The 26,179-nt window shown below is 38.1% G+C and overlaps 1 protein-coding gene across 1 annotated transcript in view; it reads left to right on the forward strand.

The window, feature by feature from the left end:
- Positions 1-26,179, forward strand: part of LOC111190008 (uncharacterized) — a 751,666-nt gene that overhangs the window by 121,997 nt on the left and 603,490 nt on the right. The window contains exon 16 of the mRNA XM_049473126.1: positions 25,479-25,598. Coding sequence (XP_049329083.1) covers positions 25,479-25,598 — 120 coding nt within the window. The remainder of the gene's footprint in view (positions 1-25,478; positions 25,599-26,179) is intronic.

Below are 26,179 nucleotides of genomic sequence, written 5' to 3' on the forward strand. Positions count from 1 at the left end.
ATCTTCACACATTAATCTCTTTTTAACTGTTTTTGCCTGTCAGACCTGGCAGCTAGAATTACACACACAAATACACACACACTCATACACAAACATACTCACAAACACAAATGTGCACACACACGAACATGCTCACTCACACACTCACAAACATGCTCGCTCACACACACACACACACACAGACATGCTCACAAACACACACACACAAACAAGCATGCTCACTTTCACAAACATGCTCACACAGACATACTCACACACAAACATTCTCACATACACACATGCACATGCAGACACACATATACTAACTTACAAACACACAGAAACATACACAAATACCCACTCACACACACACACAAACACACAAAGACATGCTCTCACACACATGCACATGCTCACAAACACACACATACATGCTGACACACAGACATGCTCACACATATACATGGTCACAAGCATACACAAATGTGCTCACACACACTTATCTCATCTCACATTCTTCAAGTCTGAGAGATCTGAACCTGGGTAATAATGAACTGCAGGATTCACGAGTGATGCTGGTCTCTGCTGGACTGAAGAGTTCACACTGTAAACTGCAGAAACTAAAGTAAGATAATCAGAAATTGAGCAGAACAGAAAATCTCACCTTCACACATTAATCTCCTTAATCCTCCTAGCATTGCACACACAAATACACACACTCATATGCAAACATACCCACACAAACACAAATGTGCACACACACATGCACAAACATGCTCACACACATACACACACGCACAGACATGCTCACAAACACACACACACACAACATGCTTACACAAACAAGCATGCTCACTTTCACAAACATGTTCACACACACAAACATGCTCACACACAAACATGCTCACTCACAAACATGCTCACACACAGACATTCTCAGACTCAAACATGCTTACACACAAACATTCTCACACACATGCAGGGACACACATACTCACTCACAAACACACAGAAACATACACAAATACCCACTCACACACACAAACATGCTCACATACACACATGCTTACACACAAAGACATGCTCTTACACACATGCACATGCTCACAAACATACACATACATGCTGACACACAAACATGCTCACACAGACATGCTCACACACACATGGTCACAAACATACACAAAGGTGCTCTCACACACTTATCTCATCTCACATTCCTCAAGTCTGAAAGAACTGTACCTGGGTAATAATGAACTGCAGGATTCAGGAGTGAAGCTGCTCTCTGCTGGACTGAAGAGTTCACACTGTAAACTGTAGAAACTAAAGTAAGATAATCAGAAATGCAGCAGAACAGAAAATCTCACATTCACACATGAATCTCTTTTCACCTGTTTTTGCCTGTCAGACCTGACAGCTGCCACTACACACACACACATACACACACAAACACTTATCTCATCTCAAATTCCTCAAGTCTGAGTGAACTGGACCTGGGTAATAATGAACTACAGGATTCACAAGTAAAACTGCTCTCTGCTGGACGGAAGAGTTCACACTGTAAACTGCAGAAACTGGAGTAAGATCATAAGAAATTCAGCAGAACAGAAAATCTCACCTTCACACATTAATTTCTTATTACCTGCTTCTGTCTGTCACAGATGCCCATACACACACACACACCATATGCATCATAGATACTGACAGAAGTGAGACTATGTTCTCTTCTGCCATAAAAACTATAAATCCAGCAGTGTGGGCTTATATCCTACACATGAATGAAGTGTTGTTGAGGTCTAAAATTCAGGTGGCTCCAATAGAGGCAACAAATGCTCGTTCAGGTCACAATCCCTCCATCTGTTTATAACTTTATAACTCCTAATGAAAAGCTTTGAAACCTTTAAACTTTGATTTTAAAATATGATACTGAATTTATCTTCCTGCTACATCTGCACAATGTTTTTGATTAGTAACCTTTGAATTATGGTGAGACACAAACTGAGCTGATCTGACCTCAAAAAAAAAAAAGTACAGAGATAATGTGGAGCTATAGGTAATGTAACAGGTACTCATTTATGAATGTGAAATTATGAATTTATGAATGAATGTAATGGGCACATAATGGAGAGATATGCCTAATGTAGAAACATGGACTAATCTATCAATATGAAAATGTAATATCATCACATAATTGATAATATAGAGCTATGGCTAATATAGAAACAGGCTCTGAGTGTGTTAATGTTGATCAATGTGGGGATGAAGAGCAAGAATGCAACACAGCAGGCAGTGAAGAGCCAGGCTTGGCAACATCAAGAAAGAGAATCTCGATACATGTAAAAGAGATAGACAGAAAAAAAAGAAAGGAAGTAACAAGAAAAAGTGGGAGTTAGGTGGATCAGCGTTGTGTATCTCAAAGTCCAGAAAAAAAACTGGTGCCAGGAGAATAACATCTCTCTAAATGTCATCAAGATCAAGGAGCTGATCGTGGGCTTCAGAAAGCAGGATAGAGTACATTCATCAATCTCCATCAATGGGACTGCGGTGGAGAGGTTTAACAGCTTCAAGTTCCCTAGTGTTCACATCAGCGAGGATCTGACATGGACAGAACACACTACACGGGTGGGGAAGGAACATAGGCTGTATATAAATATACTTATCCCGCATACAGCATTCTGCACCCTGTACTTTACCTCACACTGTACCTACCGGACTGTCCCATACTCATCCCACATACAACATTATGCACCTATTTCACACTGTACTTACCGGACTGTCTAATACTTATCCCGCATACAGCATTCTGCACCCTGTACTTTATTTCACACTGTACCTACCGGACTGTCTAATACTTATCCCGCATACATCATTCTGCACCCTGTAATTTACCTCACACTGTACCTACTGGACTGTCCCATACTTATCCCACATACAACGTTATGCACCCTGTACTTTATTTCACACTGTACCTACCGGACTGTCCCATACTTATCCCACATACAGCATTCTGCACCCTGTGCTTTATTTAACACTGTACCTACCAGACTGTCCTATAATTGTCCCACATACAGCATTCTGCACCCTGTACTTTACCTCACACTGTACCTACCAGACTGTCCCATACTTATCCCACATTCAGCATTCTGCACCCTGTACTTCCCACACAACTCATTCTGTATCTGCACTTTATTCATAGTTACTCTGTTACTTACTGGACTATTTCCTCACTTCCATGAAAATATTCTTGATATCTGCACACCTATATTGCATTGTATATTTATATGTTCAGTTACATTTAACATATATCTGGGCAATACTACATGTCTATAGTGTAAGGTATTGTATGTATTGTGTATACGGTAAATTTATATTTTATTTTATTACTCTACACTGTTGTAAATATTATTCTCTGCATACTATTGGGCATCTTCACCCAAGTTATTACTCATATGTACATGTGAACTCTGTGATGTGACAAATAAAAATCATGAATCTTAAATCTTGGAAGCATTTAGAAAATTCCAAGTTAGAGTTCATATAAACTTGGATGTAATCTGTAGTGGAGAGTGAGCAGCTAATGTAAAAACAGGGCTGTAGACCCGCCCATCCGGTTCCTATTGGCTGGGATAGCAATGGGTGGTGTGGCCTGGAGAGAGCGAGAGAGAGAGAGAGAGAGAGAGAGAGAGGTGATGCAGGAAGGAGACAGTGAAAGTAAGTTTCCTCCATTTGAACAGGACAGAAATCTGGATTTACTCGGTGAGTTAAAAAATTATAGAACAGAACTTCGACTCGGAACCGGTTCTCAGGGTTCCTCAGATCCAGAACCGGTTGTTTAAGCTCAGCTCAGAGTCTGATTACACTGGAAGAACCAGGATCAGCATAGAGATCTGAACCGGGCCTGGATCAGACCTGGACCTGGTTTAGATCAGACCGGATAAAGAACAATCATCTCTAACAGATCAATAATGCTGTAAACTGAAGAGAAATGCGCAGATATAGATTTATATTTATTGATCACAGTCATGTAGTTTATGTATATTTAAAGACTATAACTGATTAATTTGGGCTTTGATCTGTTGGGTAGTTTAAATCAGATATGGTTCAATGCATCCTCATGAGTTTATTCTAATGGTTGATCTCTCAACAGGATGTCTGCAGTGTCCAGCTGTGTGTGAATGAAGAAGAGTAAATGATGGATCCTCAGAACCCCAGCAGTGGAGCAGCCCCCCCCCCCGTCCTAAAGTGAGTATTAGAATTTATTTGTAAAATAGTTTTGTATTTTAATGTGATGCCAATTAAGAAATGAAATGCAAATTCAGAAATGCTGTTAAAATTCAAAACGCAATGCAAATGCAATGCAGATTGAAAAATATGATGCAAATTCACAAATGCAATGCAGATTCAAAAATATGATGCAAATTCACAAATGCAACAGAGATTCAGAAACATGATTCACTTTCAGAAATATAATTATATGTGTCATGACGACCTTGTGAAAATATGTATCTTATTAAAAGTATCAGACTAGTTTGAATTTAGTTTTTTTAAACTGCAGTCATATTTTTAATTATTGAGTTATTGATCTATTATTATTAGGGGTGGATTATATTATATGATGTTTCAAGAATACATTACTGCAACAAAATGAAAACAAAATTTTATTATTGCATTCGATATGATATGGCACACCCCTAACTGAGATATAAAAAATACAAGAATTTTATCAGATTTGTAACAGAAGTCATTGATCCAGAATATCATGATACTAATAATGCACTCCTAATATCTCCATGCATCCAGGATTAAAGTAAAAAAATGTATACTGGACAGATCTGTCTCTAGTAGATATAAATTGGGAAATGAGAACAGAGTGAATTTTTCTTTTGCTAAAAAGAGTAAAAAGTAGTACCCTGATCTGATAATTAGGGGTCGGTAATATGGCACAATATTTCAGGGTATAATATCGTTCACCATATTAAAAAATGTTCAAGATATTGTGTATACTCTGATATGGCACACACCTAGTTGTTTTTATTAAATATTGCTGAAAAATATTGAAGGTTTTGTATCATGATGACCTTTTGGAAATACGTTTTCAGTTTGGCCACAACTTCAAAATCTACAGTAAAGTTATAGAACCAGTTACAGTTAACCTGTTGTTACAAGATTTAAAGGGTAATGTCCCTTTAAGAGACATATGTAACGTGCACTATATTATTTATATTTGTACATTTGTTTAGATCAGTTTGGCGGAGGCATCAGCAGTGTGTGATTAGGCGTAATTAAGGTTTAGAATCAGCTGTTTCATTTCTCTCTCTGCCTAATGTTAGGCCAGTTAATATCTACAGCTCTCCCCTCTGTTTTCTTAAAGCTAGCCATGTTTATTTTTAAAGGATTCAGGCTGTTAGTAAATGAAAGACGTGCTGGGGATCTCAGCCTGGACTCTTGTGACTCGCTCTGAAAGAAAACAACAAGTAAAGTAGGTGTGTTTCTTACCCTAGAGCAGTTAGCTATAGGCCCTGGAACTACAGGTTCTACTGGTTCCTCTGCACGGCCGGGAGAAAAAACTAGCAGGTAGAATAAAGGTGACACAGTTAACACAGTTCTCTCCATACTGACTTATTTATCTACTGCCACCAACAGATACAATAAAACTGAAGTTCTTTTTCAGGGGAGGCAGCAGGGAGACGAGGAGGCAGACGTAAACGCTAGTTATAATTTATTAGACAAGAAATAAAATTGAAACTAACAACATAGATCCACAGATTACACTCTGACTGAAAACAAAATAAACAACCTGACTGGTGTGAAACTCGCACAAGAACACACAAACGGAACAAGGAAACACAGGACAAGAGCGTGACATTCTTTTAATACTTTCAAAGACTGTTTCCAAAGATTGTTATGAGACCTGATTTGGAAACGTATTACGAAAACCCAGAGACTTATTTAAATGAAGATTGTTTTCAATCTTTAATAAACTACAGCCATATTTTTTTAATTATTGAGTTGTCCTATAAATCCCTTATCAAATGGGCCAGAGGTGCAGCCAGCAAAGTGTCAACTTAATTGGACAAGTAGTTGTTGATAAACATTTTATTTGTTTTTTATAGCGTCACCTGTTGCTTAATTAGAGTGAGACTATAATGAATTCTGAAGAATTATGTGAACAATACTGCTTATTGAAGCAATGCTTAATGTGGTGCTTGGACCCCTAAAAATCCTCTCAAGTCCAATAAATAAATGCAGGTAGACAATTAATTAATGTAATAATCTGAGTCTGTTGAGTCATTAGAACATTTGAGACTTCTCTGGGATGGTTATGGAAAAGTTAGTGTAGAATCTGTGATTGAGTTTTAGTAAAGGAAGTTATTAACCAACACTTTACTCTCATCATGGATCATCATGAAGATCTGTTTACAGGGAGAAGAGAGCAGCATCTCCTGCCCCCAGTGGAGTGTCTATGAAGAGTGATCAGTCCATGGAGCATCCTCTAAAGTTCAGCAGTGGAGGAAGAAGCTCTGGATCTCGGTACATCACTGCACTAAACTACTGTTCTGTTCTGAGATTGAAGCTCTTCAGTTCCTGATCTTTATTAAATATGTGCTGTGTGTTGGAGTTTCACTGTGTAAATGTTGGAGTTTCACTGTGTAAACGCTGGAGTTTCACTGTGTAAATGCTGGAGTTTCACTGTGTAAACGCTGGAGTTTCACTGTGTAAACGCCGGAGTTTCACTGTGTAAATGCTGGAGTTTCACTGTGCAAATTCCGGAAGTTCTTTGTTTAAATGCTGGAGTTTCACTGTGTAAACGCTGGTGTTTCACTGTGTAAACGCTGGAGTTTCACTGTGTAAACGCTAGTGTTTCACTGTGTAAATCCTGGACTTTCACTGTGTTAATGCTGGAGTTTCACTGTGTAAATGCTGGAGTTTCACTGTGTAAATGCTGGAGTTTCACTGTGTAAACGCTGGAGTTTCATTGTGTAAACGCTGGAGTTTCACTGTGTAAATGCTGGAGTTTCACTGTGTAAATGCTGGAGTTTCACTGTGTAAACGCTGGTGTTTCACTGTGTAAACGCTGGTGTTTCACTGTGTAAATGCTGGAGTTTCACTGTGTAAACGCTGGTGTTTCACTGTGTAAATGCTGGAGTTTCACTGTGTTAATGCTGGAGTTTCACTGTGTAAACGCTGGAGTTTCACTGTGTAAATGCTGGAGTTTCACTGTGTAAATGCTGGAGTTTCACTGTGTAAACGCTGGAGTTTCACTGTGTTTAATGTTAACAGAACTGAAACCCAGAGAGGAGCTTCTCTAGAACCCAGCTGTGTTTCTATGAAGAGTGACGTGTCCATCAGTAATCCTCCTGATCTCAGCAGTGAACCTGTGACCTCTGACCCAAAGTGAGTCAAACATCAAAGCCTCAGAGATTTTACTGTAAATTCAAATCAAAGCAAATCAAATCAAATTTATTTGTATAGCGCTTTTTACAACTGGTGTTGGCACAAAGCAGCTTTACAGAAACATGATTACAGGACAAAGAATCAGGCAAAACATTAAACATAGAATATACATAATACAGAACCCCCAGTGAAAAACTCCCTCAGAGCTGCAGGAGGAGGAAGAAACCTTGGGAGGACCAAGACTCACATTAAAGGGGGGACCATCCTACCACTGGTCAAATGGCTTTTAAATTAATTTTAAAAAGTCTTTCATACATTCACATAGGTTTTATATATTCAGGTGTATAGCAGCTCCACTAATGGCTTATAGAGTAAGATGGATGATGAGCAGCTGATCTGTGGTGGTGGATGGAGAAGAGCTGACTTCAGAAACTTCCAGTCTGGCCAGACAGAGGACATGAGAGCCTGAGGGTCCAACATCCCTCGGTATCGGGTCGGACAGGTGGGCAGTCAGTAACTCGGAGGAAGGCAGAGAGATGGAATTAGTTTTGACTGGATTTATGTAAAACAGAGAATATAAAACATTATCAGAGTGTGGCAAATGACTCCGGCAGATCTGAATAAAACAGCCTAACTAAAGGCAGAGAGCCAGAAGGTAACATAGACATGGAGGCTCCCTGAAACACTGGCATCCACCCACTCCACCGTCCACAAACCTGAGTGACCGTGTGCAGTGGGAGAACAGCAGCACCAGCATCTCAGTTTACCACAATTTCCTCTGTCCATGAACCCCTGAATCTGCAGCCTTATCTAAAGGGAAAAACATTAATTACCAAAAGCTAAACTAAACAAGTAAGTTTTCAGTCTAGACTTAAAGATTGAGACTGCGTCTGAGTCCCGAACATATTCGGGGAGATTATTCCAGAGTTGAGGCGCTTTATAAGAGAAAGCTCTTCCTCCTGCAGAGCTCCTCTGAATTTTAGGAACTACTAATAAACCAGCACCCTGAGATCTAAGTAATCGCGGTGGTTCATAACAGGAGATGAGGTCTTGTAAATACTCAGGAGCGAGCCCGTGTAGGGCTTTATACGTTAACAGGAGAATTTTATAGTCTATGCGGAATTTGACTGGAAGCCAGTGCAGTGCTGATAGTACTGGACTAATATGGTCAAATTTTCTCGTTTTAGTAAGGACCCTGGCTGCAGCATTTTGAACTAGCTGAAGTTTATTTAAGTTACTGCCGGAACATCCAGACAGTAGCGCATTACAATAATCTAGCCTTGAGGTAATAAAGGCATGTACTAATTTTTCTGCGTCATGCAGTGATAGGGCATTTCTTAGCTTGGCAATATTACGGAGGTGTAGAAAAGCTGTTCTAGTAACATTAGATATGTGTTTATCGAATGCTAGATCTGAATCTATGATAACTCCAAGGTTTTCAGCTGCTGAACCAGGGGTGGCTGAGAAGTCAGCCAGATTTAGCATTAAGTCTGATAATTTATTTCTAGCAGCTTTGGGGCCTAATAGGAGAACTTCTGTTTTTTCACTATTTAATAGGAGGAAGTTGTGCGACATCCATGATTTTACATCTTCTACACAATCCTCGATTTTCTTTAATCTCACTCTGTCGTCAGGTTTGGCTGATATGAAGAGCTGCGTGTCATCCGCATAACAATGAAAATTCACATCATGTTTTCTAATAACTTTGCCCAGTGGGAGCATATATAATGTAAATAATAACGGTCCTAATATAGAGCCTTGTGGAATTCCATATCTTACCTTGGAATAACTGGAAGACATATCATTTAACCTCACAAACTGATAGCGATCGGTTAAGTACGATTTAAACCATGCTAAGGCAGTTCCGGTTACACCGACCATGTTCTCTAGTCTTTCTAAAAGGATAGTATGATCTATTGTATCAAAGGCTGCGCTCAGATCGAGAAGTACGAGTAGGGAAACAGCCTTGGTCGGCAGCTGTAAGTAGATCGTTTGTTATTCTAACTAAAGCTGTCTCAGTGCTATGATGAGGCCTAAATCCAAATTGAAATTTTTCATAGATCTGGTTTCTTTGCAGGTAAGAGCAAAGTTGTTGGGCTACAGCTTTTTCTAAAATCTTAGAAATAAAGGGTAAGTTTGAAATAGGTCTATAGTTAGACGGTACACTAGGATCAAGATTTGATTTCTTGATCAGAGGTTTAATTACAGCTGTTTTAAAGGCTTTGGGTACATGGCCCAGGGTGAGCGATGAGTTTACTATCATTAACAGAGGTTTAATTATATCTGGCAGTACCTGTTTTAGTAATTTTGTGGGAACAGCATCAAGTGTGCAGGTTGTGCTGTTTGAAGAGGAGATCATTTTCTCTAGTTCTAGCTGTGGAAGTGGGTTAAAGACTTCCAACCTAACTTCAGTAACAGGGTTTTGTTCTAGATCAGCCAGACCAGATGACAGAGAGGATGTAATATTTATCTGTTTAATTTTATCCCGAATGTTTTCAATTTTACTATTGAAGAAGTCCATAAAATCGTTGCTGGTGTGAATGGCTGGAATCTGAGGTTCAGTTCCTGCCTGGTTTTTAGTTAATTTGGAAATAACACTAAAGAGAACTCTAGGATTATTTTTATTTATCTCGATCTGTGAGGCCAGATACGCTGAGCAGGCTTTATTTAGTTCTTTTCTATATTTAACAAGACTGTCTTTCCACGCAGAGTGAAACACTTCCAGTTTAGTTGATCGATATTTACGCTCTAAATTTCGTACTGCTTTAAGGTACGAGTTTGATCATTGTACCACAGTGCGAGCTTTTTCTGTCTCTCTATTTTGTGTTTAAGGGGTGCTACAACATCTAAGGTAGCGCGAAAGGTATTTTCTAAACCTTCGCTTAGTTTGTCTAGTTCTACAGGGTCTATAGGAGAATACATTAGAGTTGATAAGTCTGGAAGCTTATCTGTAAATTGTTGGGCTGTAAAAGGCGTAATTGAACGTTTTACAGAGTAGCTAGGGGATGTACATATATTATGACTGAGATGTAATTTAAATGAAATAAGGTAATGATCTGAAATTGCGGAGGTTTGAGAACGAATATTCGGGTTATCTATGCTCACACCCAGGGTCAAAACTAAATCCAGAGTATGATTACAGTAATGAGTAGGTCCTGTTATATTTTGAATAATACCAACTGAGTCTAAAATCGATGTGAATGCCTTTTTTAATGGATCATCCAATTTTTCAAAATGAATGTTGAAGTCTCCAACTATAATCACTTTATCACTACTTACTGCTAAGTCTGTGACAAAATCACTAAATTCTTTTAAAAATTCTAAATAGGGCCCTGGTGGTCTGTAGATGTTAATTAAAGAAAATGCATTCTTTTTTGTAACTGGATTAATTATACTGGTGTAAAGAAGCTCAAAAGAAGTAAAATTTTCATAGTGTTTCTGATTGCTAACTAAGGTACTTTGGAAAAATATGCAGACCCCACCTCCTCTACCGGACAATCTCGGATTGTGTATATAATTATAGCCTGCAGGGGTGGCTTCATTTAATGCTACATATTCATTTGGCCTAATCCAGGTTTCTGTCAGACACAGAATATCGAATTTCTGATCAGTTATCATTTCATTCACTAGAACTGCTTTTGAATTTAGAGATCTAATATTAAGTAAACCAATCTTTAGGCTTGAAATGTTAGTACTACAGTCTGGATATGATTGTTTAATATAAGTTAAGTTATTTAGATTTACTGTTTTAGTTTTTTGATGTTTTTGTTTGACTCGGGGGACAGACACAGTCTGAATACATTGGTATCTAGGTAACGTCTCTTTGCAGCTCGCAGACGGTCAGTTAAGCCTCTCTGTCTGCGTCCTGGTCCCGGCCCTGGATTGTCAGCAGCTTCTAATACTACTCTGCCGACCAGCTATGAAGACTATGAGCTATGCTGCATGAAAGTAAGGCAGCTCCCTCCCGCGTGGGGTGGACACCATCCCTACCTAAAAGACCAGGCTTGCCCTCAAAGTGTAGCCAGTTATCTATAAAGCCCACATGATTTTCTGCACACCACTTGGACATCCAGCGGTTCAGTGAAGAAAGCCTGCTGTAAGCTTCATCACCACGCCTCATTGGGATGGGGCCAGAGCAGATTACCTCCTCGGACAGCATCTGGGCCTGTTTAATCACCTCTTTAATATTAGCCTTAGTTACTTCAGACTGCCGCAGACGAATATCATTGGCCCCTACATGAATTACTACCCTCGAATATCTCCTATTCCCTAACCTGAGGTTGCCACTAATGTCCGGTGCTCTGGCTCCCGGTAAACAAGTAACTGTTGCCGCTGGTGCCCCTAAAGGAGTAGCTAATTTCACGTGTCGGACGATAGAGTCTCCTATCACCAGAGTACCTTTAACAGGCTCCTCAGTTGGTGCTTCACTGAGCGGGGCAAACCTGTTTGACACGTGAACTGGGGGAGCGTGGTGTTTAGGTGGGCTGGCTGTGGCCTTTGCGGTAGCATTAGCCTTAGCCTTTCGACTATGCCGCCGAGACGTTACCCATTCGCCCCGCTGTGAGGGCTCTAAGGCCGGAGTCGAGGGGGTACTAACTCTCCCTGAGACACCCGGGGCTGCTAACAGTGAATCCTGCTGTCTATACCTTATTAAACCCCGGACGTGCAGCTCTAACTTATTCACCTTATCCACCAAGGTGCTAACTATCTCACACTTAGTACAAATACCACTATTGTTACCAGTATCGGTGGATAAGGGTTCTAAGCTATACATGCCACTCTGAACAGGTGTAAACCTGAGCAGAAGCCATGGAGAAAAAAGCACTCACCTTGTTTCAGTTGAAATTAGAAACTTACACAAACAAACTGCAGCAGCAAACAGCTAATCCAGCAAACCTGAGGAAAAAGTCTATAAAAGTAGACTGAGAGTGGATTAATAGGTGTGAAGAGAGTAAAAGAGAAGAAAACAGAGAAAAGTGTAGAAGCTGAAGATTAAAGCAAGCTTTCAGCAAGTTACATGAATTAAAAATTACCTTTTTAATTCATGTAACACACACACACACACATACAAACACACACAGCTGTGTTCTTATGTTGTTCCTCTGCACGGATTTGTCCACAGAACAATGTTCTAAATCACTAAACGCAAGGAAATTATACTAGGTTTATCAAGCCCATTTAATTTCCCTGTTTTATCAGAAAATTTAACTAGAAAAAAAAATAGAGGGAGCGCACAAGTGAAATTAAAATGAACAGGGATGAACAAAACGAAAAAAATAAAAAGATGAAATAAAAATATCCCATTCATCTGAATAGGATAGTCCTTAAATTTAGGAAAGTAGAAGAATTAGACTATTAGGATTATTGCTAAAAAAAAAAGTAAAGAAAACTTACCTTTATGTTTCTGTTTTTTTTTTTTCAGTAAACAGTTTTAAGACAGTCTCTCCAGTTCTACCACAGTACTTTATTAGAGTATCTCCATACAGGAATTGGGGTGGGTTTCCCGAAAGCTTCGTAACGCTAAGAACTTCGTTACCTCATACATAAGATTGATCAGGCTGTTACTGTGCCATACACACATTTATATACAATTCCCACCAGCCCAGTAATTATAGCACAACACAATATATTTCCATGCTATTGGGAAAATCCCTGGTACTGTAGGGCCGGTGCAGGGGACGCCTGCGGTGTCTTTAGTCACACCTACATGTATTGTAAAGGGTATCGGTGAATGTGCAGGTAATATTTAATATTGTTCCTTTATCAGGTGCTTCTAACCAACGTTGTGGCCGTTCATCTGGGCAAACTCTGGGGTGTGTCAGCTCGCAAATATATTATATTATAAGTACCAGTCAAAAGTTAGCCACGTCTCATTCAATGTTTTTATTTATTTATTTTTTACATTGTCGATTATTATTAAAACCATGAAAACTATTAATTGACGCAAATGGAAGGTCAGATGAGACCAAAATTAAGCTCTTGGGCATCAAATCGATTCACCGTGTTTGGAGGAAGAGAAATACTGGATATGAACCCAAAAACTCCATCTGTTAAACATGGAGGTGGAAACATTCTGCTTTGGGTCTGTTTCTCTACTAAGAGAACATGAAGACTTCACAGCATTGAGGAGCTGATGAACGGATCATGTACCGTAGAATTTATAATGAGAACCTCCTGACCTCAGCAGGTTTGATGGGTCTTCCAACATAACAATGACCTAAAACATACGGCCAGGGCAACAAAGGGGTGGCTTCAGAAGAAGCATTTTAAGATCCTGGAGTTATCTAGAGAGTCTCTGGAGCTTAAATTCAAGTTCCCAAGCAACCTTCTTGAAATCTTTACCATTTGGAGATTTTCTGTAAAGAGGAGTGAAGCCAAAATCCCACCTGAGTTGTGCAAAACCTGGTGTCCAACTAGAAGAAACTTCTGAGCTCTGTGCTTACCAACAGGTGTTTCTCCACCAAGTAATAAGTCACGTTTGCCTGAGGATCAAATACTTATTTTATCTAATCAAATAGAAATTAAATAAAAACTTTTATTTAATGTTTTCTTCTGATTTTCTTGATATTCTGTCTTTCTCTCTCAAAATAAACCTACTTACAAAACTATCAGGGTATCAAATAAGAGATGATTATGTTCTAAGACATTAATACAATAGTAATTAATTTTATTAAATTAGAATATAGCTAGAACATATTTTGATAAATCACAATGGAAAACTATGCTTGTTTATTCCTAAATACAATCACCCTATTGCTGAATGGCACTTTTTTCAACAATGAAATCATTACAGAAAACATGTGTATCTGTGTGACATTCTCTTTGTTTATATTATTAGATTTTAACCTTTATTAAACATTTGGAAATGTATCGGTTAATGCAGATTTTATCTAAAGTTGAGTTATTTATTTTATCCATTATTTTCTACTACATTTATTTTATTATTAATCTGATATTTTAAATTTTTAATTAAGCTTCTAGATCAGCTATTTTTTTCTATTTGTCCGCAGAGAGAAGAACAATATTTTTAGCAAGGAAAAAGTGGAGCATATATTCAAGGTAAGTCCTAAACCATTTTGTAACATTGTCCTGTATTATTTCTTACATGTGTTTATTATATTCCAATTATAATAATAAGTACTGAAAAATTGTGATTAAGTAAAAGTACCTTTACTTTGCTAAAATTCTGCTCAAGTAAAAGTAAAAGTACCCATCTAAAAATCTACTGGAGTAAAAGTAAAAAAAGTACTCAATTTAAAATGTAATTTGAGTAAATGTTACCTAGTTATTTTAATTATTTGATGTAAAAAGTACAACAAATCAAGTTAATTATTATTAATTAATATATATATAAAAATTATTATTCCACATAATAATTTGGACCTTTCAGGCAATATTTGTTCAGACCACCCCATAAAACATTTTCAAGAACAAGTGGTATAGGTTTCTATGATCCCTTTTTTCTTTACTGTTAAAAGGTAATGTTCATATATGTGACTATAAACTGTAATTTTATAGTTTTACAGTTCATTATTATTCTTTAACTTGCTATTGCTTTGCTTTAACTGCTATTTACATGTTTTTTTTTAACATTCAAGCTTATTGTTTAATGTTTCCAATAAAAACATGAAATCATGCAAAAAAAACTGCCATAAAGAAGCACATATCGATGGGTAGCATAACTCGACAGAACACCTGTTCCCTCGAGCACAGCTGATTCACACAGCGTCTCTCCCGCTAACCGTAATAATAAACACTGCTGGGAAAAGTTCAGCTGCGCTGCCTGAGGCATTTCTCTCACCACCAAGACTTTCAGAAAGGTGAACTCAGTTTGTGGACGCAGGTTAAGCAGAGTAACGTAGCGCAGCTCTGTTAACTTGTTAGCTAATCTAGGCAGTTGGATTTGTCTCCAGTTTAGTTTAGGCGATAATGAACGTTAGTTAATTATATAAAATACAAGATTACAAACATCTTTCGTCTCCATTAACCTTAACTGTTTTTTTTTTGCTTAGGTTGTATTATTATTGTGCTGGATATTTTACTAAATACAGGAGATTGTATAATCTGTGTAGCTGCATATGCACAGAGATTACTGCTCTTTATAAAGTAAATCCACAGTGAATTTAGAATATATATATATATATATATATATATATATATATATATATATATATACCACCACATGCTTTCGCAGGTTTGATGTGGAAGTTTTGAAAGCTGACAGTTCTGTCTGGCGGGGCACATTTTGCATTGCATTGCCTCGTTATTCCACACGCGAGCATCCGTGCTTTTAATTCAGACAATTGTTTTTTTTTCCAGCAATTTATTTTTTACTCAGTAACGGGGAGTTTTCCAGTGTAGCAAAGTAAATTACTTGTGTCAAAATGTACTTGAGTAAAAGTAAAATTACCTATTTTAAAAACTACTTTAAAAATTACAAATTACTCATAAAATCTACTCAATTACAGTAACGTGAGTAAATGTAATTTGTTACTTTCCACCTCTGGTTTTAAATGTCATATTTTGTATATCTTTGTATAAGAAAGGTCTTGTACAAATGAACTTGCCTTGCCATATTTTTCAGATTAAAATCATTTTAAACTTTTGATAATTTGCTAATAATGAAACTTCTATTCATAATCAGTTCCTGGTGATCAGACTCAGATCAGTGTCTCTCTGATGTTTATCAGATTGTTCTGTAGTCAGATCATCTCTCTCTGTACTGGAACAGCTTTACTGATCCTCTGATCTTCGTTCTTAATCAGGAGCTGCAGCAGAAATTTATCTCTCTAGTGAAGAACGAGCTGAACACATTCAAGAAGCTCCTGAGTCCAGATTACCCAGCATGCTCTGAGAGAGAGGAGGAGGATGAGGATGATCAGAGAGAGGGGGTGCTGAAGATCACACTGCACATCCTGAGGGAGATGAAGGAGAAAGACCTCGCCAACACACTAGAGAACAGTAAGAGTTCTGGGTCATTACCATCGATACCAACCTGAGTGCTAATCTCTTTCCTCAGTGAACTCCTGCATTTTAATAGTAATAAAACAATGAACTGGATTTATTTAATCATAGGATAATGTATCACAGCATCAGCTGTAGTCCTTAAAATTAACACTTACTGATTTTAACTCTAAAACCACTACAACTGCTACAGAAACACCATATTATAATCATTAATATTAAATTCATTATTTACTGTATCACTTTAATGCATGGTCACAGCTGATCACATGATCCATATTGTCTTCCTCTGTTATCAGAATTGGCCCCGGCGTGTCGACTAAAGCTCAAATCCACACTGTGGAAAAAAGTTCAGAGAATTAATGAAGGAATCACAAATCCTGAAACCGCAGTCCTCCTGAATCAGATCTACACAGAGCTCTACATCACACAGGGAGGGGGTGGAGAGATCAATCAGGAACATGAGGTGAGACAGATAGAAGATGCATCCAGGAAAAGGACAACACAGGAGATTCCCATCAAATGTAACGACATCTTTAAACCATTACCAGAACAGAACCGGTCCATCAGAACTGTGCTTACTAAAGGAGTTGCTGGAATTGGAAAAACAGTCTCTGTGCAGAAGTTCATTCTGGACTGGACTGAAGGAAAAGTAAATCAGGACGTCCTCTTCATTTTCCCTCTTCCTTTTAGAGAACTGAATCTGATGAAGGAGAAGAAGCTCAGTCTGGTGAATCTTCTTCAGCGCTTCTTCCCAGAAACACAAGATTTAAAACCAAGACATTATAAGAGCTACAAGATCATGTTCATCTTTGATGGTCTGGATGAGTGTCGACTTCCTCTGGATTTCCAGAACAATGAGAACTTGGTGGATATAGAAGAACAAACCTCAGTGGATGTGCTGCTGACAAACCTCATCAAGAAGAACCTGCTTCCATCTGCTCTCCTATGGATAACTACTCGACCAGCAGCAGCCAATCAGATCCCTCCTGACTGTATAGACCAGGTAACAGAGGTTCGAGGGTTCAGTGACCATCAGAAAGAGGAATACTTCAGGAAAAGGATCAGAGATCAGAGCCTTGCTGAAAGAATCATTACACACATGAAGTCCTCCAGAAGCCTCTACATCATGTGCCACATCCCAGTCTTCTGCTGGATCTCAGCCACTGTTCTAGAGAGGATGTTGGGTGAAGCAGAGGGAGGAGAGATCCCCAAGACTCTGACTCAAATGTTCACACACTTCCTGATCTTTCAGATCAAACACCGCAGCCAGAAGTACCACCATAACAGTGAGGATGATCTTGAGCAGACTAGAAAGATTATTCTGGCTCTGGGAAAACTGGCTTTCCAACAGCTGGAGAAAGGAAACCTGATCTTCTATGAGGAAGATCTGAAAGAGTGCAGCATTGATGTGAAAGAAGTGTTCGTGTACTCAGGAGTGTGCACCCAGATCTTCAGACAGGAATCTGAACTTCACCTGGGAAAGGTCTTCAGCTTTGTACATCTGAGTGTTCAGGAGTTTCTGGCTGCTTTATATGCGTTTCTCTCCTTCATCTCCAACAACAGAAATGTTCTACCTGGAGTTTTGGATTTCTCCAAAAAGGGAACGATGTCTGACTTCCTGAAGAGAGCCGTGGACGAGGCCTTAAAAAGTAAAAACGGACACTTGGACCTTTTCCTCCGATTTCTTCTGGGTCTCTCACTGGAGTCCAATCAGACTCTCTTACGAGGTCTTCTGATACAGAAAGAGAACATCTCTAACAGTAAAGAGGAAGTAGTGGAGCACATCAAGCAGAAGATAAAGGAGAATCTCTCTCCAGAGAAAACGATCAGTCTGTTCCACTGTCTGAATGAACTGAATGATCATTCTCTAGTGCAGCAAGTCCAACAGTACCTGAACAGAGGAGGAGGATCCAGGGATCTCAGTGGAGCTAAACTCTTTCCTGCTCAGTGGTCAGCTGTGGCGTTTGTGATGCTGAATTCAGAAGAGGAGCTGGATGAGTTTGACCTGAGTAAATTTCAGAAATCAGAAGAATGTCTTCTGAGGCTGCTTCCAGTGGTGAAAACATCCAGAAAGATTGTGTGAGTATTTTCATTAATCAGTGTTTCATCTGTGCTGTTTTATATTTTATAGTATATAAAATATACACATGTTTTATATCACATATTTTCAGATAGAAACATCACAACACAAAAACATCTCTTAAGATAAAATTAACTGTTAAATTCCCCCACCTTTTGGGTTTAGGGTAAAAGGGGAAATACAACACTATGTATATGGAATAAACTGCCTCTGGATGTAATAAGGTATTGCCTCTGGAAAATGAGTTGCAGTACACATAATCGTGAGTAAAAACTGGTTCACTAACTTGGTTTTTGGAAGGGGCACAACACAATCTACAAGTACCCGCTCAAATGCTTCATTCATGACAGGTATAGGCAAAATGGAGCTGGGGAACAACCTGGTTAGGCTTCCCAGTAGGGCTGGACCCGAATATTTAGGTATTCGGTTATTCGCTCGTTGAGTAGGTATTCAGTTTTTAATTTTGGTATTCGGATATTCGTTTTTTTCCTTTTCTAAGCTCCACCTCGCTCTAACATCACACATCACACAATTCCAAAAGCTCAGCTGTTTGGAAGCATTTCAAATTAAGTTTAGACAAGACAAAAGCAGTGTGCCAAATGTGTGATATTCAACTAGCAAACATAGCTTTATGAAGCTGCTTCTGTCTGACATTAAAAGTAATGTTATACATGATAAAAAACTTGCAGGCACTTTGAAACTGATTTTTATAATAAACTAGTAATGTGGCAACACTAGGGCCTAAATCAGTTACAGAAAGCCTAGCCTACAGAATGATGTCTGAATGAATGTCCTCTAATCTAATATAATTTAACATGGTCTAAGAATATAAAATAATTTCTAAACAAACATACTATTTTATATTGAGCTTATAGCGCAAGTGCAAAAACACAAAAATAAGTAGTACGGCTATGCACTGCACAGTTATTAAACCGAAACAGACCAACATTAACATCATTTACAATGATTTTCCTCTGCTCTAATATAATTAACAATGTTTAAGAATATAAAATACTTTCTGAACAAACGTGTTCTTTTTTTTCTTGTTTTTAAGCAACGAGTTTTGCTACCCTGTCAAACTGTGCTACCCTAGTGTACATATAAACTTAAAAATTGTAAAACGTAATAAAAGCATTTGTAATACTCAGGCAGATAATAGCAAGGGGTTTCCAGTTTTTTAATGCACCCAAGAAGAACAGAATTACCATAAAAAATAATAAAAAATGTTTCTGTGCATGTGCACTGGTGTTGAGAAGCACATTTTTTTCGTACTTTAATCTGTTTTTAATCCGTCTTTTTAAAAACGAATATTCGAATATTTGCTACCAATCAGTGCCGAATATCCGGAGCTCAACAAGCGCTATTCGGGCCAGCCCTACTTCGCAGTAATCTGGCCAACGTGACAAGTCTGACAGTAATCTGCCACATCCTTCTTCAACGAAGGCCAGAAGAAGTACTGTAACACTCTGTTGTACATTTTATTTATTCCCAAATGTTCTGACCATGGGTTGTCATGAGCCGTATTTAAGACATGCTCCCTGTAGACTATTGGAGTGACAATCTGATGAACAGTATTTAACTTAATATTTAATTAATTTTTAAGTGTTGACCATTTGTGCATCAGCAAGCCATCATCAAGATAATACACAACCTGCTGAACAGAAAACTTTGGGTTCTCACTTACCTTAGCAAAAAACTTATTCAGGGAAGCATCTGCTTTGTGTGCTTTGATCAAATCACCACAGCTAAGACCGGTATCTAATTCTTCTACCTTTACTGGTCGAGACTGAACAGACTGACCTTCTGTAAAATAAACGTAAGATCAGGTAACAGGGAACTCCTCTGCATCACATACTAGAAAGGTGTCTGACAAATCCAGATCATCCTGCCACTTGCGTGCCTGAGCACGAGTAACAACACTTGCAGGGTAAACAGGGTTCTCAGGATCTGAGTGGGACATAACTGGTGTTTCCACAATCTCTAAAACAGGAAAAACTTTCCCACCTGCAGCATCATTACCTAAAATAATGTGTACCCACTCCACAGGTAATAAATCAAACACTGCTGGCTTAAAGGGACCAGAAATAAGGTCAGATGAAAGGTACTTTCTTGTACTCCATACTCAGCCCTCTACGCACAGCATATGACCCAGTAAAAGAATCAGATGTAAATGGTAAAACACTGCTTAAAATTAGAGTCTGTGCAGTGCCAGAGTTTCTCAAAATGTTGACCAGTAAAACAACACCATTGTTATCCAGCCTGACCTGTCCACTTAACAGGAAAAGTTTATAGTATGCATCTTCCACAGGCTTCATAACAGGACCTCCAACAGTCACTGTCTTATGCACACGATCAATTAAAGCAACTGGCCTGGAGGAGGTTGAAGACTGCTGTCTATTTTCAGCCTCTTCAGTTTCCTCTTAAGCTCTAAACAGTTTGAAGCAATATGTCCAAGCTTGTGACAATAGTAACACTCTCACCTGTCACCAACATAAGGTAAATAACCACCAGTATGAGAAGATTTACTTCCAGTAACTAAAGAAGACTCTGAGTTATTTGAGACTGACTTAAACACCTGACGGTGTGTGAGTAAAAACCTGTCAGCAAGTACTGCAGCTTGAGCAACAGTAGAGACAGCACGTTCATTCAAATAGACAATGACTTTGTCATGGAGACAGTTTTTAAACTCCTCCAAAAGTATGAATTCACGTAGGGAGTCTAATGTAAATGCTTTGTTTGCACTGCACCATTTATCAAAAAAGAATGGTCTTTTCCCTTACAAATTCAACATGAGTCTGTGATGCTTGCATCTTCAGACCTCATAAACGTTGTCTGTATGCTTCAGGAACTAATTCATAAGAACGCAAAATTGCTGCTTTTACCACATCATACTGCAAACTATCCTGAAGAGATAAAGCAGAGCAAACCTCCTGCGCTTTACCAACCAACATTACATTGCAGTAACAGTGACAACATATCCTTAGGCCAACCCAAAGTCAATGGTATCTGCTCAAAAATGCTAAAATAGGTGTCTATTTCAACTTCCCGAAAGGGTGGAGCCAAAGACATATTTTTACTGACATCAAAAGCAGTAATGTGTGATACTACAGGGAGAGTGACTAAAGGAGGCTGAACAGGTGGATCACTAGACACTGTAGGGTTTGGAACAGGAAAAGACAGTGAATTAGGGTGGTTTGAGGCTCTTAATTCTATCTCACGCAACTGTATCACATGTTAATGTTCTAGCTCCAGCTTATGAACAGACAGCTTAAACTCATATTCTTGCCTGCAGGCCTCAGCTCTACTCTTTGATTCATACCAGAGACGAGCCAAACGAAACTCCAAGGGAGCATCACCTATTATAAAAAAAAATCTAGTTCCACCACCACTGTGACTTCCAATCACCTTACACACATGACACAAGTTTTACATTGCAAATACCAGACGAACGCCCATCTGTTACATTCCCCCACCTTTTGGGTCTAGGGGTAAAAGGGGAAAATGCAAGACTATGTATATGTAATACAGTGCCTGTGAGTGGGATGGAAGGAAGGCCAGAAACAGAGCTTTGCAAATTTAGAAGCTTTTACTGACAAATATGCAAGAATTTACAATTCCAGTATTTACAAAGACAATCCAACATTCAAGGGTGTGAACAAAAGTGGATAGAGATATATTTACAATGTCTATTGAACATAAAAGAAAAGTGTAGGAATGTTAACAGCCTATGGTGGACTACGGAGAGTGCCAAAGAAAAGAAAATAACAAAATGCTAACCTGCCTAACCCAAGAGCTAACCTCAACCAAAAATGCATAAATTGGCACCTGCCCCTTACCAAGTGTGTCTATACAAAGAGTATACATAGGTGATGCAATGGATGGTGCCCATAACCTCTCCAACCATGTGGGCAAACAGCTTGTCTGAGCTACTTAGAGAGATAGGAGAAAACTCCCAGCACAGAACAGTACTTTACACACTATACAACTCTCTCAGCACAGAACACCCCTTTATGCAACACACACACACACACACACACACACACAAACACACACACACACACAATCACCTCTTTTCAAATCAGAGAGCCCGCCTTCTCCCTATGTGGACTTCACCCCATTGGTAGAACAGGTGTTGATTATTCCGCCAACAAAGTGCACACACCTGGAGAGAGAGAGTGGCTCATGACAGAGGAGGGAAGAAAACAGAAAGAACAAAAAAGACGTGCCTTTGTGTACGTAACATTAACAAACAGGTTGAAAAAACATATATACATATTTTGTATATATAGTTTGCATTACTGTTTTGTTTTCTTAAAACTGTCTTTAAAACCTGTTCTGAATTGAGTTTTAAATATTTTTGTAAACCACGTTGAATTGTCTCTGTGTATAAAAGGTGCTATATACATAAACTTGCCTTGTCTTATGGAAGTGATGAAGAATGGCTAACACTGGAAGTAAGAGGTCATCACTTAAGATCACTTAATATGAAGAAACAGGTTAAAAAATATAATAATATAATATAATCGTTTAATATGTAATTTAATATACAATCTTATCGAATTAACCACAGAAATACAAAATAATAATTGAACTGGGACCAGAACTGGCAGCCTCTGGTGTTTAAGATCACAAAGTTCTTTAGTTAAGTAAATGTTTGTGAAACATTCTTTAATTAACCATAAATCTTAAGTATGAATTTATCAACTACTTAGCATTAAAAGCTTCTGGGAAATGTACCCCTGCACAGTAGAATTGAAAGTTTCTATTAAGGGCTTCGCAATAAAAATATGTTTTAGGCAGATTGATGTATTCAGTGTCAATATTATTCTTTAATTTAATAATTATTCATAATTGGGCAGCAGTTTCAATATTCTTAACAGTATACTCAAGTCATTAAGTACAGCTTCTTCTTTCATCTGATGTCTTCTGTCAATTCAGAAGTGCTCTACCATCTAAATGTTTTGTTTGAAATGCAATAACAGGATGACAGTGTACACTTAATGCAATTAAACTCTTTGTGTGCAATTAAAGTATAATTGATACAAAGAGTTGTTCAAATTTAGGATTAGTGAGCAGTTTACTTTTTCACAAGAATAAGCTCTTCGCTTTTCCAATAAATAAACATAATCACTGGGACTGTGAAATTCAGTACTTACATTTTTACATCCATTTTTTTATCCAGATTTTGACAGTGGTATCAAAACATGAACATGTTCACAGTAAATTACTGAAAGAAAAATAGAAGGGTGTATTGATATAAATTTTTATTGTATGAAATTTAGACTAAATATATTTGAAGATGAAAATATGATATGATACAATGTTTAAAGAAGCTCTGTGTGTGATGGTTAAATTCTGTTCTCTGAGGAGGTTTATCTTTCTCTCTGCAGGATGTATGATTGCAGTATTACAGAGAAAGGCTGTTCTGCTCTGTTTTCAGTTCTGAAATTAAACCCCTCCCACCTGAGAGAACTGAGTCTGGCCTACAGTAAACCAGGAGATTCAGGAGTGAAGCTGCTCTCTGAAATACTGATGGATCCACTTTGTAAACTGGAGAAACTACAGTGAGTGTTATTGCTGTTGTTGATTCTCTTTATTCTTTGTATTTCACAGCAGTTTGTGTTGAGTTTTCTTCTCTCTACAGGCTGGAATTCTGCAGTATTACAGAGAAACACTGTGCTGATCTGGTTTCAGCTCTGAAATCAAACCCCTCAGAGCTACGAGAGCTGAATCTGAGCTACAATAAACCAGGAGTGAAGATGATCTCTGGTTTACTGGAAGATCCACACTGTAAACTGGAGAAACTACAGTGAGTGCTACCCTGCAACCTGAAACATTAATTAATATTCATTAGAATCTGCTCTTGATTACCATCTCTCATTCATATAAACATGAATTATACAAGAGTAACAGCAACTGAACAGATATATTATGGTAACTGTATGGGTACACACAGGGTGAGTGTATGGTTCCCTGCCAACTACTTGCCAAAGTTAAATAAGCTAAATGTGCTTCGTTGCAGAGGGAACATGTGAGGAAGTTGGTAGCAGTGAAAACAGACATAAACAGACTTCAAACACACTTTAAATTTAACTTAATTCAATTTTATACTGTTTATAATGAAGTCTGTCACATGCTTAGCTTTTAAATAGCTGGAATCAAATCAGAATTTCTTTTTTTTAATAAAGTAACAATAGGTTCTGCTGTGCAAATGCTGTGATATTTAGTATTTATTTTTTTTAGGTCTTCAGTAGCAGCTTGGAAAACTTTTTGGCTTTGTCCAAAATCAGATAAACAATTTAACACTTTAAATTCTATACTAGTTTTAGCTTCATAAATTGAGTCAGAGAGAGAGTACAGTAGGTCATGCTGCTTCTCCATCAGCAGGTAGAGTCTAAGAGAGAGAGAGTACAATAGGTCATGCTGCTTCTCCATCAGCAGGTAGAGTCTAAGAGAGAGAGAGAGAGAGAGAGAGTGTGTACAGTAGGTCATGTTGTTTCTCCATCAGCAGCCAAAGTCTAAGAGATAGAGAGTACAGTAAGTCATGCTGTTTCTCCATCAGCAGCCGGAGTCAGAGAGAGGGAGAGTACAGTAGGTCTTGCTGTTTTACGTCTGTTAGCTGATATATCAGATTTGGGGATCTGGAGCATGCTGGCTGCAAATGATGCAGACACAATTTTAAGTATTGTTTAATTATCTACCTAATTTCAGTATCTAAATATGCGCTGTGTTACACAGTAGAAGATAAATATGTGTTTAAACTGTTAGTGAGATTTGTCCTTTTCTCTACAGGCTGGAATTCTGCAGGATTACAGGAAAAGACTGTGCTGCTCTGGTTTCAGCTCTGAAATTAAACCCCTCCCACCTGAGAGAATTGAATCTGAACTACAATAAACCAGGAGATTCAGGAGTGAAGCTGCTCTCTGATCTACTGAAGGATCCTCACTTTAAACTGGAGAAACTACAGTGAGTTACTGATTTCCTTTAGCTTTACAGAAACATAGTGAAAAATAAAAATAGATTATACCAGTTAAATCTTACTATTTTCTCTTCAAAGGATCTGTGACTCTTCAGAATTACGTGAACTAAATTTTAACAACCAAAACTTAGGAGAATTAAGAGTGAAGCTGCTCTCTGATCTACTGGAGGATCCTCACTGTAACCTGGAGAAACTAGAGTGAGTACTGAACTACACACCTGTGCACACACACCTAAAGTCACTATGTAATATCAGTATAACGGAAACATTATAATTCCAGTAAACATATAATAATTAGGAAATATTTTAATTACAGAACTTAGCCACAGTGGAGATGCATAACTGTACAATAATATGAATATGAATCAGAAACAGAAATACTGTATTGATCCCAGATGGAAAATTGTTGTTACAGTTGCAACCATTCCTGTAAATACTACAACACACAATTAAATCCACACACAATTAAATTCTTACAAATACAATAATATTACTGTGGTTGTAATAATAAATATAAAACATTTCCTGTAGAAAAAAATCAAATTATTGCACCTAATTATTGCTCAAATGAACACTACAATAATATTAATAATAATAATAATAATAATAATAATAATAATAATAATAATAATAAAGGGTGAAGAAGACAGAAGAGAGGACAGTTTGCATGGAGTCATGATGTGGAACATCAGTGCCACTGGTCTGTAGTTCTTGATGTCACTGGGTCACTGAGTCTTCAGAACAAAATCAATGCATCATTTTCCACATCAGAGGATCCA

This window comes from Astyanax mexicanus, unplaced genomic scaffold, assembly GCF_023375975.1.
Source record: "Astyanax mexicanus isolate ESR-SI-001 unplaced genomic scaffold, AstMex3_surface scaffold_34, whole genome shotgun sequence".
Taxonomy (NCBI): domain Eukaryota; kingdom Metazoa; phylum Chordata; class Actinopteri; order Characiformes; family Acestrorhamphidae; genus Astyanax; species Astyanax mexicanus.